This window comes from Symphalangus syndactylus, chromosome 8 (assembly GCF_028878055.3).
Source record: "Symphalangus syndactylus isolate Jambi chromosome 8, NHGRI_mSymSyn1-v2.1_pri, whole genome shotgun sequence".
NCBI lineage: Eukaryota > Metazoa > Chordata > Mammalia > Primates > Hylobatidae > Symphalangus > Symphalangus syndactylus.
The window spans coordinates 56,401,532-56,419,630 of record NC_072430.2 but is presented as its reverse complement, the minus strand read 5'-3'; the positions used below and the strand labels follow the sequence as shown (position 1 = coordinate 56,419,630).

Genomic DNA, 18,099 nt, shown 5'->3' with positions numbered 1-18,099 from the left:
TATACTGTCTAGTTTGCTAATAAACAGTGTTTTTTAAACTGTTTTAAAATGTCTTTCGCATACTAGTAGAGCTCTACATGGGATATCAATTTGACTGCTTACTTTTCAGTAGATTCATACCATAAGAAACCAAGATAATTTAGTCCTGTCCTTTTGAACCTTCCTCCTTTGCCATGTTCAAATCTGTAATTATAAAGATTATTTTAATTAAATCTATAATTATAAAAGTAATTATAAATGTTGGGTATTAGTTTATTTTTTTCTCTCATGATAATTCAACAAGTATTTCTTGAGCCCATACCAGATGAGAAGTTTTTTCTTTTTTTCTTTTTTTTTTAAAAGTAGACTTTTTTTTTAGTGTTTTAGATTCACAGCAAAATTGAGCAAAAAGTATAGAGAGTTCCTATATATCTCTTCCCTCTACATGTGCACAGTGCACAGCCTCCCCCACTATTAACATCCTGCACCAGAGTGGTACATTGTTACAATCAATGAACCTACATTGACATATCATTATCACACAGTCTGTAGTTTAGGATTCATTTTTGGTGCTGTACACCCTATGAGTTTTGACAAACGTATAATAATGTGTATCTACCATTATATCACACAGAGTCATTTTAACTGTCCTAAAAATCCTCTGTGTTTTTCTGTGTGTTTATTCCTCCCTACCCCAACCCCTGACAAACACCGTTCTTTTTAGTTTTTATAGTTTTGACTTTTCCAGAATGTTATATAGTTGGAATCATACAGTATGTAGCCTTTTCAGATTGGCTTCTTTCACTTAGCAATATGTATTTAAAAGCTCCTCTGTGTCTTGGCTTTATAGCTGATTTCTTTTTAGTGCTGAATAATGCTACTTTTTTTTTTAATCTGCTGAAGGATGTCTTGGTTGCTTCCAAGTTTTGGCAATGATTAATAAAGCTGCTATAACCATTCATGTGTGGGTTTTTTTGTGAACATATGTTTTCAATTCATTCAGATAAATACCTAGGTGCTTGATTGCCAGATTATGTGATAGAGTATGCTTAGTTTTGTTAGAAACTAGGAAGCTGTCTTCCAAAGTGGCTATACCATTTCGCATTCCCACCAGCAAGGAATGAGAGTCCCTGTTGCTCCAGATCTGCACCAGCATTTTATGTTGTCATTGGAGTTTTGCCATTCTAATAGGAGTGCATTAGAAGTAGTGGAAGTGATAATAAAGATGAATCAGACCTAGAAACTGCCCTCAAGGAACATTCTAATAGGTCAGACAAGATGTGCACATTGAAAATAATTATACAGGGTAGAAAGTGGGTAAATGCCAGTAGAACGATATTAGACAATGTATTGTAAGCATTCAGGGATGGAGAGATTGTAACTGCACAGTGTCTCATAAGGAGGAGCTGGTCATTAAAATGGGTATAGAAGGGTGAGTCATATGTGGATATTCACTGTTGTTCTGGGTTGAGGTTGGTACTGAGATGAGCCCTATGGGTAGGGAACAGTTTAATCACAGGTATGGAAATGGGAAAGTGTAGGGGCATACAAATGCAGAGGACTGCTAGGTAGCAGTGGTTTTCAGGCATTGAGAGAAATGACACAACTAGTTTTGTAGGCATTGTAGATAAAAGTTCAGGTTTGGGCCGGGCGCGGTGGCTCACGCTTGTAATCTCAGCACTTTGGGAGGCCGAGGCGGGCGGATCACGAGGTCAGGAGATTGAGACCACGGTGAAACCCCGTCTCTACTAAAAATAAAAAAAAAAAAAATTAGCCAGGCGTGGTGGCGGGCGCCTGTAGTCCCAGCTACTCGAGAGGCTGAGGCAGGAGAATGGCGTGAACCCGGGAGGCGGAGCTTGCAGTGAGCCGAGATTGCGCCACTGCACTCCAGCCTGGGCGACAGAGCAAGACTCTGTCTCAAAAAAAAAAAAAGTTCAGGTTTGGAATCAGATAGCCTGGGTTAATGGCTGGGCATGGTGGCTCACGCCAGTAATCCCAGCACTTTGGGAGGCCAATGCGGGTGGATCACTTGAAGCCAGGAACTCAAGACCAGCCTGGCCAACATGGTGAAACTCTGTCTCTACTGAAATATACAAAAATTAGCCAGGCATGGTGGTGCATGTCTGTAATCCAAGCTACTTGGGAGGCTAAGGTTGGATCTGGTAGATGTTGAGGATGGTGAGAGTTGTGAAAGATCGTTGGATTTGGTTGCTTAGAGGATGGCCTATTAAATACAAGGGGTAGATTGTGAGTGGTTGGTAAAGATAGTGGAATCACCATTTTAACTAAGGATCAGAGGTACGTTTTTGAGAGTGCTGCTTGTCTGGAGCCTCCCTCTGACTGTTTTGTGTCAGGACTAGAGTGTGATTTATGAAGATTGTCCCACATTGCATCCTAGCCAGACTCCCTGACTTATTTTCTTTCCCACTTTATGTTAAAAAACTGGAGAAGTTGCTAGAGGATAATTGCTTCTCATTTTCTCTCAATTCTTCCAGATTTAAAATTGCGTATGATAAAACTGAATAGACTTTTGCCTTTATACCTAAATGAGCCTGGATTTTCAACAGTGATTATGATAAATTGATGTTCTGAAATAAGTTGGCCTTTTGAGAAGAAAAAAATGAAATTATAGATCAAACTGGTCATTTGAGTCTGTTTGATGGCTTTGCTCAACAAAACAAGCAACTCTGCATTGGTCCTCCAGTGTTACTTTTCAACTCTTATAAGCTATTAAAGGAAAGAGTGAGATGGGGAAGCAATCTGTAGAAACGCAAGGGATAGAGCAGAGTTATTTAGGGTAAATCTGTCTTGTTTGTAGGACAAGAAGCAGGAAGCAGTGGTAAGTTATTGGAGAAGGGGTGGAAGGGCTAATAATGGATGTAGAAAGATTACAAGGGAAGCTAAAGGAGGCTTGAATTGAATTATGGAACAGGAGAGTCTTACTGGTATGGATTCCTCCATATGAGTTTATATATAGCAAGAAGGTCTTTTTTTAATTGTTCAGAGTATTATAGTCACTTTGATTTACATATGGAAAATTAGAAGGGAATATGGCATTCATAATTCAAATTATTTTGAGTTGGAATTATAACAAGAGAGTTCTAATTTACAGAAAATTTAGTAATATCTAAACATATCTCAGTGGTTCTCTTAAGAAATTCTTTTAGTTTAAGTTTTGATGCCAATTTATCCTTTATTTTTCTTCTTAAGTTCCAACTCTTTTATTTCATACGTTTCTAGAGCTAGACTACAAGGGAAGTAATTCAAGCCTGTGTGTACTCATGTTGGAGACAATTGGAATGGGGATAAAACCTGTTTTTTGTTTGATTTAAATTATACAAATATATGATTTTTTAACTCTTTTTTAAAATTCTGACTCTTGTAGTAGATTCCAGACTTACTCTTTATATTAAAAAATTTTAAACAATTTTTTTTTGCTTTTAAAGCTAGAGAGGGGACTATAAAAATCAGATCTAATTAAGTATGGCAAGCACATATCTTAGGTTTTCTGGAGTGATCCTGACATTTAGGTATTTTGTGAGAGTCAGACAGTCTGTCCTTGTATTTGACTTGGAAAACACGGTTGCCGTAACTAGAGCTAGTCTCTAAAATAAGTAGATGATTAAAAGGTCACAAATAGAGCTATAAAGAATGACAACCTAACAAATGAGTCACTGTGGTATTTGTTTTTTATTGTCTACTCAAGATTTATATTAAAAATGTTTTTCATGTCATTGTTTCCTTTCTAATGCAGTTTTCAACTTGACCAACAATGTGGATTTGGACAACACCAAAAAGAAAATGGAGATATACCAGAAGGAAAACAAAGATGTTATTCAGAAAAATAAATTAAAGCTGGTCGGTTGCTAAGTATTTTCTTCTTCTTTTGTCTTAGAAACAAATGTTTCCACATGATACTTTAAAAAGACATCTTCCTTTAAACCAGTTACATTTATAAAAAATTTAGCTGAAATTTAGACCAGAAATATGAATATATGCTGTATAGGTATGTAGGTAGGCAGGCACACATTACTATAGCAAAAACCACTTTGACAGCATTATGTTAGACTGTGCTTTCTTAAGGAAATGGATCCATAAGATAGGTGATTATTAATGCTAGTTTTACCTGCCCGTATAATCTTCTGGTAAGTGAGCATTTGGACAGTAGTCACAAAACAATGGAGGCTCATTTTAATCCTTAGACATTAATTTCTCTAAAGGAGGGAGCAAACCCAGACAGACGTTGATGGAGCTACCAAGAGGGAGATAAAACAAAGACACTATTTATTAGAAACTAAACTGAATTCATGATTAGATCAGAGGAACACATTTGTAAACTAAGGTTAACTTTGGTTTCTCAATTAGTTACCTTTTTTGTTTTACTGAAATAGTAACATTGCTAGATATAAATATGATTTTGGTTTGTTTTAGTTGATCTCATGTTGAAGTTTGTTTTGAAAATATCTCAGGAGTCATTATTATTATATGTATTAAAATGTATTCTATAAAGAAAAAAGAATTGTATGCATGCAAAGGAGCAATTGTCTAATTTATACACTTCAGCTATCATTTCTGTAGTACAGTTTGGCTTTCTAGTTGTAGGGGAAAGCAGAGGTAATTACGTTTGAGATACTTTATCAGGATTTTGTAATAATCAGTAAAAAGGATACACGTATATTTGGATCACATAGCTTATATTTTCATTTTGTATTTAGAAGAGACTTCCTCCTTATAGTGTTATAGTGCTTTATATCAGCATTTCTTTCCTGCTGTAAAACTCTCAATGAATTGATACTACATTTTCATTCCATTCATACCTAGCCTAGCTTTCTTTTAAAAGTATCTTATTTCTGAGAGCATCAGTATGTCATTAATGTTACTCTCTTTGCCTAGTAACCTTCTCTGGGAACATCAGAATATACATGCAAAATAGGTATGCGTAGGTAAAATGTTTCATTAACCCCAAGTGTTGGGATTACAGATGTGAGCCACCACTTTTATCAAAGCCTTTTCCTGCATGTATTGATATGATTATGTGATTTTAATTCTTTATTTTGTTAATGTATATTAATTGATTTTGTATGTCAAACTGTCTTTCCATCCCAAGGATAATTCCCGCTTGGTTATGTTTTATGATCCTTTTAATGTGCAGTTGGATTCAGTTTATAAGTATTTTGTTGAGGATTTTTGCATTTTTGTTCATCAGGGATATTGGCTCGCAGTTTTCTTTCCTTGTGGTACCTTTGTCTGGTTTTAGTATCGGGGTAATAATGCTGGCTTCATAAAATGAGTTTGGAAGTGTCTCCCTCTTCAATTTTTTAGGAAGGTTTGAGAAGGATTGATATTAATTCTTCTTTAAATGTTTGGCAGAATTCACCACTGCAGCTTTTTCTCTGTTAGGAGGTGTGATTACTGATTCAGTGTCCATACTAGTTCTAGGTCTTTTCAGATTTCCTGTTTATTCATAATTTGGTCTTGGTAGGTTGTATGTTTCTAGGAATTTGTCCGTTTCTTCTAGATTAACTGAAGTGTATAAGTGTTGGTGTATAATTGTTCATAGTAGTCGATCCTTTTATTTCTGTGGCATCAGTTGTAATGTCTCCTCTTTCATTTCTGATTTTGAGTCTTCTCTCTCTTTCATAGTCTTGCAAAGAGTTTGTCAATTTTATATTTTGAAAAAAACTTAATTTTGTTGATTTTTTTCCCTTCATTTTCTGTTTTCTATTTCATTTATTTTTGCTCTAATCTTTGTTATTTATTTTAATACTTCATTCTGCTAACTTTGAGCTCAGTTCGTTATTAAATTTCTAGGTCCTTGAAATGTAAAGCCAGGTTGTTATTTGAGATCTTTCTTCTCTTTTAAAGTAGGTGTTTATCACAAGAAACTTCCTTCTTAGTACTGCTTTTTCTGTATCCGTTAAGTTTTGGTATGCTATGTTTTTGTTTGTGTTTGTCCTGAGGTATTTTCTAATTTCCTTTTTGATTTCTTCTTTGACCCAATGATTATTTGAGTGTGTTGTTTAATTTTCACATATGTGCATATTTGTGAATTTTCCAGTTTTCCTTCTGCTATTGATTCCTGGTTTTATTCCATTGTGGTCAGGAAAGATACTTGGTATGATTTCAGTCTTCTTAAATTTGTTAAGACTTGTTTTGTGACCTAACTTGTGACCTATCCTGTAGAAAGTTCTGTGTGTGCTTGGGAAGATTGTGTGTTCCGCTGCTGTTGAGTAGAATGTTCTGCTGCTGTTGAGTAGAATGTTGAGTAGAATTATAAAGTTGTTTAAGACTCCTATTTCCTTATTGATCTTCTTTCTGAAAGTTCCATCCATTATTGAATGTGAGTTAAGTCTCCTGCTGTTACTATATTGCTGTCTGTTTCTCCCTTCAGTTGTCAATGTTTGCTTTACATATTTAGTTGTTTATAATTGTTGTATCTTTCTATATGTTGATCCTTTTATCATTATATAATGTTCTTTGTCTCTTTTGACAGTTTTTTAATTAAAGTCTATTTCATCTCTTATTATGTTCTTCGTTTCAGTGAATGGTGCCAGCTTTCATCCAAGTGTTCAATCCATATTTGGTCAGTCTTTATATTCTGTTGATGATCACTCATCATTTTTAAGCCTCATCCCCACTCTAATTAGATTATTACTTTACTTAGGGCTCTTATTTCTATTCTTTCTTTTTTTTTTTTTTGAAACGGAATCTCGCCCTGTTGCCCAGGCTGGAGTGCAATGGTGTGAACTTGGCTCACTGCAACCTTCATCTCCTGGGTTCAAGCGATTCTCCTGCCTCAGCCTCCTGAGTAGCTGGGATTACAGGCATGTGCCACCATGCCTGGCTAATTTTTTGTATCTTTAGTAGAGACAGGTTTCACCATGTTGGCCAACCTGGTCTTGAACTCCTGACCTTGTGATCCACCCGCCTTGGCCTCCCAAAGTGCTGGGATTACAGGTGTGAGCCGCTGCGCAGGGCTCTTATTTCTTATCTGGGTTATTTGAATATACTTCTAACTAGTCCTCCTGTTGTCAGTCTTGAACCCAATTGATCTTTATGTATACCTTACTGCCTCTAGTCATCTTTCTAAACTCATCCCTCAAATTCCCTCAATATGTTCCCAGTGGCCTTAGTATAGCAAAATTCCACTAGTATGGTATAACAGAATAGTTGTTCTCTTTAGTAGTGACATGTCTACATGAAATAAAGTAAATTCTATTTCCTTCAATATGGAATTGCTACATCATTAAATAATAAGTGACTAGCGTGTTTTATGCTTCCAATAAAGAAAGTATTAGAGTGTGGTATATGATTGCTCTTGGTTCCTAAATTTATTCCATGCCATATATAAATTTTTGTTTTAGACTCGGGAACAGGAAGAACTGGAAGAAGCTTTAGAAGTGGAACGACAGGAAAATGAACAAAGAAGATTATTTATACAAAAAGAAGAACAACTGCAGCAGATTCTAAAAAGGAAGAATAAGCAGGCTTTTTTAGATGAGCTGGTGTGTATTAATGCTAATTGTGATTGTAAAAAACATTCTTCAGGATTTACCTTTCCTAGTAGGCTGGATGATGGCATTTAAAGGGCATTTCCACAGTGTTTGTAATCTGGTTCACCTTTAGTTTTGTTGGTTATGTATTGATATCAGTGTATTTATTGCTGAATAAGAGGTTGCCCCCCACCCACACCGAAGAATATGTTTTTATGCTCACAATTCTGTGGGTTAGGAATTTAAGTGGTTCTTTTGGGCTTTTCTGCTTCCCTAATGTATTCTCAGGACACCTCTCCATGTGGTTTTGATAGCGACAGGAGGCAGCCAAATGCCTAGGCAGATAGGGATGGGTACCCGGAGAAACCCCATCTCCATGTTGAAGACAGTTTAAAACCTGAAAGCCATGCTACAAGTTAAATCCTTGGACCAGATTGAGAACTTGTCTTCCTGTTTGGTGTGCTTTCCTCTGATTGATCCCCACTCTTCACCTATTTTATGTATATCTACCCTTTCCTAATTGGTTTTCTACACTGTCATGCCCACCTTTGAGTAGTGTCTTCACTTCAACCTTTTTTGCATACTCATAAGCTAATTCAGCACATTCTCCTCATCCTGTGCCTATAAAGACCCCAGACTCAGTAAGTAGAGGAAAAGACAACCTGACTTCGGGGAAGACGACCTGCTCTTCCTGTCCCCTCTCCAGCTCCCCTCTCTGCTAAGAGCTGTTTTCATCACTCAATAAAATTATCGCCTTCATCATCTTTTAACCATCCCTGTGACCTCATTCTTCTTGGATGCCAGACAAGAGCTTGGGACCCACCGAGTGTGGGTACCCAGAAAGGCTGTCACACTGGCACTTTGCCCTTCCTGGTGGAGAGCAGCTGCCCCAGGTGACAAGGCCAGAAGCCAACTGAGCTGCTAACACACTGCCGTCTGATGGCAGAACTAAAGGAGCACTATAACACTTCCCCTGGGGCTTTGGGGTTGTGGGCACCCTCACCTGGGCACTGCCATGTTCCCCTTGAGGCAACATGCCTGGTCTGGCTGTGGGACCCACATAGAGTTTGCTTCTGTGTCCGTACCTGGGGCGGATGGCTGGGTCCTGCACTTGCTTGCTTGTGCCTGGTCTGACTGCGGGCCCCATGCAAAACTTGTTCCTGTATTGGTGCTTGGAGCAGCTGGCTAGATCTGTGCTGACTCACCCACATGCTCCCTCCCACATGGGGTTGAGTGCAGTGGGCCTAGTAGAGGGGAGTCCTTACCGTGAATCTAGTGAAGGGGCTGACTATGTCAGAAACTGCATCAATTTCTGTAACAGTGTGATTGTACTTCTCACATGTCGGCTCAGGGTTACAAGAGAGAATATTCCAAGAATAAGGAAGTAGAAGATGCTAACATTTTAGGACTTGGGCTAGGAAACTGGCACAGCATTGATTCCACCATATTAGTAAAAGAGCCCACTCGGTTACGAAGGGAATGGATATAGATCTCACCTCCTAATGGGAGTGTGATGGCCATCTTTAGTCCACACAGTATGTACTGGGGAAAACTGTTTTTCTAGAATTTGGCGTAATATAAATTCATTTGGGATACTCAGTCTCTATCCCAATGTGAGTTTAGTGATAAGAATTATGAAAATGACTTTCATTTTCATATTGTAATTTGTCTTACCCTTATGCCTATTTATTTATATCATGCCAACTACTATGAAGGATTTAAAGTGATTTCCTAGATATTGTTTGTGGACATGGCACTACTTACTTTGTGTAACTCTAAGAACAATGTTAAAATGAAGTTCTAGTATATTTTACTTCTATATTTTTAAAAAGATTTTTGTTTAATATCCATTTTATTTTCAGATGGGAGCGTGACATTATAACTGAGATGAGCCAGTATATTCTTGATAGATTGTTTATATGGCTTTAAGCTAACTGACTAAAATACGTTGTTTCTGAAGCACTTTTCTCCTGATTAATACTATTTTTCTAATAATGAGCTCATTTTGGCTCCATGCTAAAGTTTATGTTGACTGTTTACTTTGTGACAGTATATTTTATATTTTTGCATGAAAAAATAGTGTATTTTTGCTTGAAAGAAATAGCAGGGTTTTTGTAAATTATTGTTTTCCAGCAATTAGCTTCCTAGGTAGTCAACCTTGTTAGATAATGACAGTAATAATAACTAAGGTTTATGAAGTGTTTCATGGATTTGTTACTATATTATTTGATACTTACAACCCTGTATGATATTGATGACTTCACAAACCAGAAAATCTTCCTCTCCAGGAAAGTCTTTTTGCGTTCTTCTCTTTCCCTTTATGTTCATATAATTTATTTCCCTGAGACTTTTGTGGTTTTTTTTGTGTGTGTGTGTGCAGTGTTAATACACTTAACTTTCTTGTCTAGTTGATAATGCTATTATCCTATAATTGGGGAAAATATGTATATGTGTGTTTTTCTACTGTGCTTTTGCCAAAAAGCATTTAAGTCAGTTAACCAGGAGTAAAAAAAGAGAAAGCAAGATTACTTAAATTATAAGGAGGTGAGAAACTAAAGGAAAAATAAGGGTAAGGCCATTAATGAGGCTTAGATAGAAAACACTGTCATAAAACTCTATTTTCTATGAGCGGAATGTGAATTTGGCTCTAAAAATGAGGACAGCAGCATATTAAATAGAATAATGACGCCTTCCCTAGCAACTTTCATTAGTTCTTTCTTGAAACTATTAAGTGGCAGGTATGGCTTTAACAGTGAAATGACATGCTGTATTTTATATTTTTGTAGCTGTTTGGTGAGAAATTAAAAACTTTAAAAAATGAATTAGTAAATTGATGTTACTAATTATTAGTATATAATTACTAATTATAATTGTTTTATTGAAAGATTCTTCCCCTTATCATTTTATACAAAGAGTTACAGGCTCTTTTTTGGATAATGCTTCTCTTCTATATAATTAATTGAATTAATCACAAATGTAGAACTTTGATAGAAGATATGCTTTTAACGTTTTATGTTCCATCTAATAAAAAAGGTTTTTAGATTTTATTCTGAGGTTAGCCAGCTTTGCATAACAATTATTCTTGCATATTCTTTTTCCTTTTGTTTTTTTGAGACGGAGTCTTGCTCTGTGCCCCAGCTGGAGTGCAGTGGCGTGATCTTGGCTCACCGCAACCTCTGCCTCCCTGGTTCAAGCAATTCTCTGCCTTAGCCTCCCGAGTAGCTGGGATTACAGGTGCCTGCCACCATGCTCAGCTAATTTTTTTGTATTTTTGGTAGAGATGGGGTTTCACCATCTTGGCCAGGCTGGTCATGAACTACTGACCTTGTGATCCACCCACCTTGGCCTCCCAAAGTGCTGGGGTTACTGGCGTGAGCCACCGCGCCCAGCCGCATATTCTTTTAGTCTTTAAAGTACTGTTTTGCTGCCTCATTGAGCTGCTATTGGCATGAAGCTCCCCTTTAATTCAGTGAGGCATGAAGCAAGATGTGAAACTACCGTTCTTGTACACTGTGTGTAATCTGGAGTTAATATTGATTTTTGTGAGTTCTTTCTCCCACTTCCTGTTTTCTTCACCTGCAAGTCATTACTGCACATACTTTCCTCACTGTTTAGATCATATAACATGGTGGTTAAATAATTCTTAGTAATTTACTGTATTCATTAGTGCAATTAATTACAACAGATTGGTTTAGAATACCACTGCAGTTTGAATTTCTGGTTTTCATTTTTAAACTTATTTTTAAAGATTTTGTTATGTTTATTTTTCAGTCTTTATAAAATTTTTGTTATAAATGTTAAAATACTTAAAATTTTTATGACTAATGAATTCATTAAATTTATTTTTATCCTCTTGAATCCTTGTAAACTAAGTAAAAGAATGTATTTCTTTTTCTGTGTATGTTCATGTGTGAGATTTTGTTTAAAAAACAATAGCATTTGTAAATATGTCTAGAAGCTTAATTCTTATAATTAATCTCTGGACCTAATTTACACAAGTACTACTTCTTAGAATTTTTTTCCTCCTGTTTTTGGTTCTGGTCTTTGTGCCAAAGTCACTTTTTAACCTTTTAAAAAGTATTCGCATTATATTATACTGTATGTGACGGGATTTTAATGTTATGGTCTTAATGTTTATGGCTTAGTATTTGCAGTAATGTTGGCTAAAAGGTCCATTTATTTAATCCTAACTGTAAATTCAATTTAAAAAAACAGTTTGGAAAAAGATTTTTAAACAGGTCCTGGCTTATTAAATCTTTTTATATTCCTGTTTGAAAATTCGCTTCAGTTTATGTCTTAAATTTTGTATGGGCTAATATTGTTGTCAAACGCAGTAGGTGATTTTTATTAGAAATATTGTTTGCCAGATGGCTTGCTTAAAGTCAGTTAAAATAATCTTTTAAAAATGGTCATTATAAAGCTTTTAATGAGTATTACAGGCAGTTCTTATTAAAATTTCTTTAAATATTAAACAGTGTGCCTTCAGGCAATTAATACAGGTTAGGGAACCTTTTAAGGTAAAATGTAATGCAAAGAATGAAATAACTTGAAAGGCTAAATCTGCATGTTAGATATTCCCCAGAGCATGCATGTTTCAAATTGTTTATTTTACTCCATTAATATTTTTTGTTGTTGGAACTCCTACTTAATTCTAGTTTAACACTTAATAAGGCTTCCAGGCTTCAAAATTTGAGTGCTAAAATAGAATAAAGTAGGTTGGAACTAAATTCTATGCTTCAGTATCAAAACTGTTTTAGATTCTTAGAACGTTTGTTTTTATTAGATTTCAGCTGTTTACCAAGACACTTTAACATGCAGTTCCTTTTATGTGAATGTGAAACCAGGATTAAAACAAGCTAAAGTCTTGACTAGCAACTGTTTTTTGAAGTTAATACATTGCTTTTATATAAGAATTTTTGCTTTTTAAAGGAAATACCAGTTAAGGAAGAGCACTTGAATTGATTGAGAGTATAAATTGAAAAGCAATACTTTTAACTTTATAGCTAAGGAAATTTATTTTTCTTTTGTTAGTTTCTACATATGAAAAGATAGAATAGCTTTTAAAAGATATTTTTTTGGCCACAGCCCATTAAAAATGTTCTTTAATTTTATATTTTATTATAAAATTCTTAATGTAAATCTAGAATAGCTGCAAGGAATCTTAGCAATACAGTTACTCATGCATTACTAATGCTTTGGTGTAGAATATAAAAGGTATTCTAGTATATTCTCCTCATACTATATTTCATCACTTTTCCTTCATTATTGTTAAAGCCAGGTCTTAATGATTTTGCTTCTTAATAAGGTTACATCTTATAAATAAATAAAATTTGTGTTCTTCCATTTACTATTAAAAGTTTTAATCTTTGTAACATCGCTCTTGCAAAACACTTCTATTATAAAATCTTGATGTGCAACTTTATTCTAGGACAATTCTATTGAATTAAGTTGCTTATTTGAGTTATTTCTATACTGTAACCTTAAACCAATTCCTTTAAGTCTATTAATTAACCACATTTGTGCCTAAAAAATTATTAAGTTGCTAGATTTGGAAAGAAAATTAAAATCTGTATGTTTGCTTCGTGCTGTGAAATGTTAACAATAGAGTTTCTTCAGGATCAAATTCTGTGTAGTCACTATTTTAACATCTATAGCCTCTTTGAACAATATGTTTTAGCACATAATCCTGGTATAGGAGATAAAAATGTATTTGACCTTCATCTTTGTTTATAGATACAGAAAATTCTCGATCTCTTTCTCTGTGTGTGTGTTTGTGTGTGTGTGTTTGTATGTGTGTGTAGGAAAGAGAGAGAGAGAGATGTCTTCTTCCTCCTGGTACGTCCTTCTGCATATGTTTTTGGATTCTTATTTAACTGAAAACTCAGAAAGGAAAATGTCTGGATATCATTTAGTTTAGACCTTAGCTCCACAGCACTTCAAAGATGTAAGAGGACTTCTTGTTAAACAGAATAAATAACAGTCTACATATAAAAATTAGTAATTTGCTTATAGTATTAAAATGTGTCTGTGTGCTTAGACTTAATATAAGATATTAAAATGTTTAACTGTCATTTCGTTACTTAAGTTAAAAAACATAGACTTAAATTTTAAAAGTAAGTTAGTAAAGGAGAAAATAAATATACTTTTGGTTGTACTTACAATAGTTTCATTGTGCAAAATAGAACAAGGATCATTTCCAAATGGTCTCAGGTGAAATCTAATGGGAAACAATTTCAAACCGGTCTAAATTTACTGGTAAAAAGAATGCGTCTTAGATAAACATCTGATCTAAGTTATAGTACTTTGTACTACTCTTTTTGTGATTAGCTTATTTTTTTCGTTTTAATAAATGTGGTTGGTTTGCTAGTTGAAATAGGAACTTTTAATGTGGATTTTATAAAAATACTTGTTTGCAGGTTATTTTGATTTATGAGTCTACAACAGCCTTTTCTTATTATGGAATGTTAATATTTTTTGTAAAGTATCCTCCATAATGTGAATATTTAGTTTGACATGAAATGCTTATGGAAAAGACATAATTTAAAATAAAAGTCTTGTTGTTTTTAGTTTTCCCTTTTTACATTTTTTATTGAACTTGAACTATTCTTACAGGAGAGTTCTGATCTCCCTGTTGCTCTGCTTTTGGCTCAGCATAAAGATAGATCTACCCAATTAGAAATGCAACTTGAGAAACCCAAACCTGTAAAACCAGTGACGTTTTCCACAGGCATCAAAATGGTAAGCCTTATTTTAATTGCTTATTTGAAAGATATTTTTTCAAGGATTATGCTTTATAATTTTACACGATTTCTATAGTAAACCGAAATGTTCAGATGTTTAAGAACAGTGTCTGATCTAGTTTTAGGTGTCTGGAAATATGGATGGGTGCGGTGTGAGGAAAGTGAAACATAATTTTCAGAGTATACAACACAATTTTTTTGTATGTGAATTGGGTTTGTATGACTTTCTTACTATACTTGCATTTTTAAGCTTGTAGTGTAGAAAAAAATTTATAAATATTGTTTGGAGAGTAGTTACCATCTGCAGATATGAAATGGGAAAGCAAATGTATCAATTAGTGTTTTCTTCTAAACAGTCTTCTTCTAAACAGTCTTCTTCACATATATATTTAAAAAAAATCTGAAAGCCATTTTTAGTTTCTAGACTGATGAGTAGATTAATTTGGGTTTCAAAAAATTTATTTTATATTGTATTGTTATATTTTATTGTTTATTTTAGCATTCAAGGGAAAGATTTTATAAGCCAATGATGTTTTTGTATACTTCTACAGGTTTTTTTTTGTTTAGAAAATATATACTTCGGCATATTCATTTTAACGTGCGTTTAATATTTAGATGTTTGAGATGTAGCCACTGTAAATATGTAACATTCAAATTCCTAATTATCTTTTAAAATAGTCTCATTAGAGTAGTATAAAGTGTGGTTAGAAAAGATAAATGCTTGAGGTGATGGATATCTCAATTACTCTGTTTTGGTTATTACATATTGTATGCATACAGGTATCAAAAGTACCACAAAAGATATACAACTACTCTATATCAATTAAAAACTGGTTTTAAAAAAGTTGTGGCAGCGCTACAAAGTCATGGTTATGGATTTGGACTTTGAATCCAAACAGACCTGAGTTCAACTCTCAACAACCCATTTATCCAGCTGCTTGACATGAACAAATTACTTTGCCTTTCTAATAAGCCTTTTTTTCCCATCTATGAAATGGTGATGATAATACCAATCTCATAAACTTGTTGGGAAATAATGTGAACAAAGTGCACAGTATAGTACTTGGCTTATTGTAAGCTCTCAATAATTGAGGTTAGTTTTTATTGATAATAAGGAGTTGATAACACGAATGGCTATACTAATTCCTTAAATCTGTACATATTTTTTATATACATAAAATTCATTTTTATACATAGTTTTAAAATTCAAGATGATGGAGGTTGCAGAATTTTTGTTTGGCCTTTATTATTGTATGCCTGCATTTCAAAGTCAGTGTTAATGACATGCAATATTGAAGTGGTGGGAGTTTACTGGTCTTTTACCAGTAAACTCAGTAATTTTCAAGAATAAAGTCTAGTATTCAGATGACACAATGCGCTACAAGCCTCAGGAATGTATCCCCTATTGTAAATTGAGCATGATGAGTATGCAAGAACGAATGCCTCAAAACACTATCAAAGTATATTTTAAATTAGAGATAATACTCTAATTTTAAGAGGCAAAGGACCGTTTCTTTCCTTTGACTCCAATGGATAAAGTCATATTTACTCTAATTTTATTGTTGCTTCCACTTTAGCAAATGTGTAGCAGCTGCTCTTGTTTTCTAGTTCTCTTCCTTTTATAGTATGTATAATATTAAAATAAGATCTGGCTTACAGTCTAAGTAGAAGATACAAGAACTCAAGTCTTTTGCAACTGTTTTTTTTTTTTTTTTTCAGTTGCTGACTATAGAATTTGAAAATCTAGGTACTTTGGTATTAAGTTGGCTCTACTTTAAAATTTATCTTGAATTTACCCACTTCTCTCCACCTCTTATCATCCTAGGATAATTGCCATCATTTCTTTACTGGACTATCGAAGTAACATTCCACCTGGTCTCTCTATTCATCTGTGTACCCCATAATCTTGTCTATAAGCCTTTGGGTGGTTTCCTAAATAAATGAATGATGGTAAATAAGCAATATTAAAAAAATCAGCTCATCACCTCCTTCCTTACTATCTTCCTATGTCTTCCCAGTACACTTAGAATAAAATTCAGAATATTATCTACTTTCTCACCTCTGAGAAAGTGACATTTGTACTAAGAAGTCAATGGTAAAATGGAGTTAGCCATGCAAAAATACAGGCAGAGAAAAGAGCAGTAAAGAAGGCCTAAGGTAAGAAACAGCATTTTCTAGAAACAGACAAAAGATACTGTTAAGAGAATACTTTCCCTACTCTGCCTTGCTCCTTATGCTCAATTCACACTGACCGTTTGACTATTCTATTTAAAGTATCTTTCTCCTTCCCCCATCCACATTATGTTATGCTTTTTAAAATTTTAATATAGAGACAGGGTCTCACTATGTTGCCCAGGCTGGTCTCAAACTCCTGAGCTCAAGTGATCCTCCTGCCTTGGCCTCCAAAAGTGTTAGGATTACAGGCATGGGCTACCACGCCTGGCCTATGTTATGCTTTTTAACCCTTTATAACATATATCACTGTCAGAAAGTGTCTTATGGGTACACTGTTTAATGTTTATCTTTACCACTAGAATATAAATTCTGTGTACCTAGAATGAGGTTTGTCTCTAGTACCTATTTAATGAATGTTCACTGTGGACCTTCATTAAATATTTTTGAATGAATGACTGAATCTTACATATTAGGCTCACATTTAATAGAATGAAGATCCTGAAGTACTTTCAAGTTTCTGTGACTTTATGGTGTTTACTCTGTTTGGAATATACTTAACTGCTTATGAAAACTTTGCTTATAATTTATGCATCGATCAAGTGTGATTTTCATGAACCCTCTTTTGTGTGGAATTTAATTACATATTCTGATGCTTCTCCTAACATTTTGTATGTACTTTTATTATATATTGTAGCTCCTGCCTTGTATTGCAATTGGCTATTTTCCATGCTGGTCTCATTTTAGATGAGCTTTCTTAAGGGCACGATGTGTTCTGTGACATAACTTTATGTGTTCTTGTGGGGACTAAATATTGTACTATGTAATTATTCAAAAAAATTTTTTGAATAAATTATTCTCATTTTTCTTAACTTCAGAGCATTTTGCTTTGCCATTGGGAGATTCACATTTGGGTCAAGAAGAATTTGATGCAATGTACAGCCAAAATAAAAAAAATTGTTTTTATAGATATATCTAAATTTCCATCACTCTATCACATTTTTACATTTCATTACCAATGAAAATTACAGATTATGTATTTCTCTTCTTCTGTGTTCTTATCTTTCAATTTTTACCTGTGGTACGTTTTGAAATTTATATAACCTGGCTAGACCTCTTAGGTAGTCTTAGTGCTTTTCTTTGGCCTAAAGAGAGGCAGCATCAAATCTACATCCTTTTTTCAACTAGACAGAATAGTTGCTGGTGGTCTTTCTGTGTTTCATAATGTTCTGTTTATTTAAAAATGAAATGAATTGGAATGGCCAGATGTAAAAGTTTTTGAAGATCACTGATTAATAAATCTGCTAACCTGAACATAATATGAACAAAATACTCTGCAATGTATTTCCTTGAGGAGGTTAGGAAATATATCCATTGTGGCAAAGTTGCTTCAGCAGCATACTTTTTAAATTATTTATTTATTTTAAATTTATTTTTAGAGACAGGATCTTGTTCTGTTACTTCAAGCTGGAGTGCAGTGGTGAGATCCTAGCTCACTGTAGCCTACCTCTGGGCTCAAGCCATCCTCCTATTGCAGCCTCCCAAGTAACTGGGTTTACAGGCTCACACCACCACTCTGGGCTAATTTTTAAGAATTTCTTTTTTTTTTTTTGTAGAGGAGGCAGGGTCTAGTTATGTTGGCCAGGCTGGTCTTAAACTCCTGGTCTCAAGCAATCTTGGAACGCCTCAGCCTTCAAAAGGCTAGGATTACAGGT

General features: G+C 34.5%; 1 protein-coding gene across 7 annotated transcripts in view; it reads left to right on the top strand.

Moving 5' to 3' along the window:
* MNAT1 (MNAT1 component of CDK activating kinase) overlaps positions 1-18,099 on the top strand; it is a 244,565-nt gene that overhangs the window by 73,124 nt on the left and 153,342 nt on the right. For 6 of the 7 annotated variants that reach the window (XM_055289175.2, XM_063644542.1, XM_055289179.2 and 3 more), the window contains exons 4-6: positions 3,734-3,837; positions 7,344-7,484; positions 14,085-14,210. In XM_055289175.2, the coding sequence (XP_055145150.1) occupies positions 3,734-3,837; positions 7,344-7,484; positions 14,085-14,210 (371 nt within the window). The remainder of the gene's footprint in view (positions 1-3,733; positions 3,838-7,343; positions 7,485-14,084; positions 14,211-18,099) is intronic. The other variant, XM_055289180.2, reaches the window with a different exon arrangement.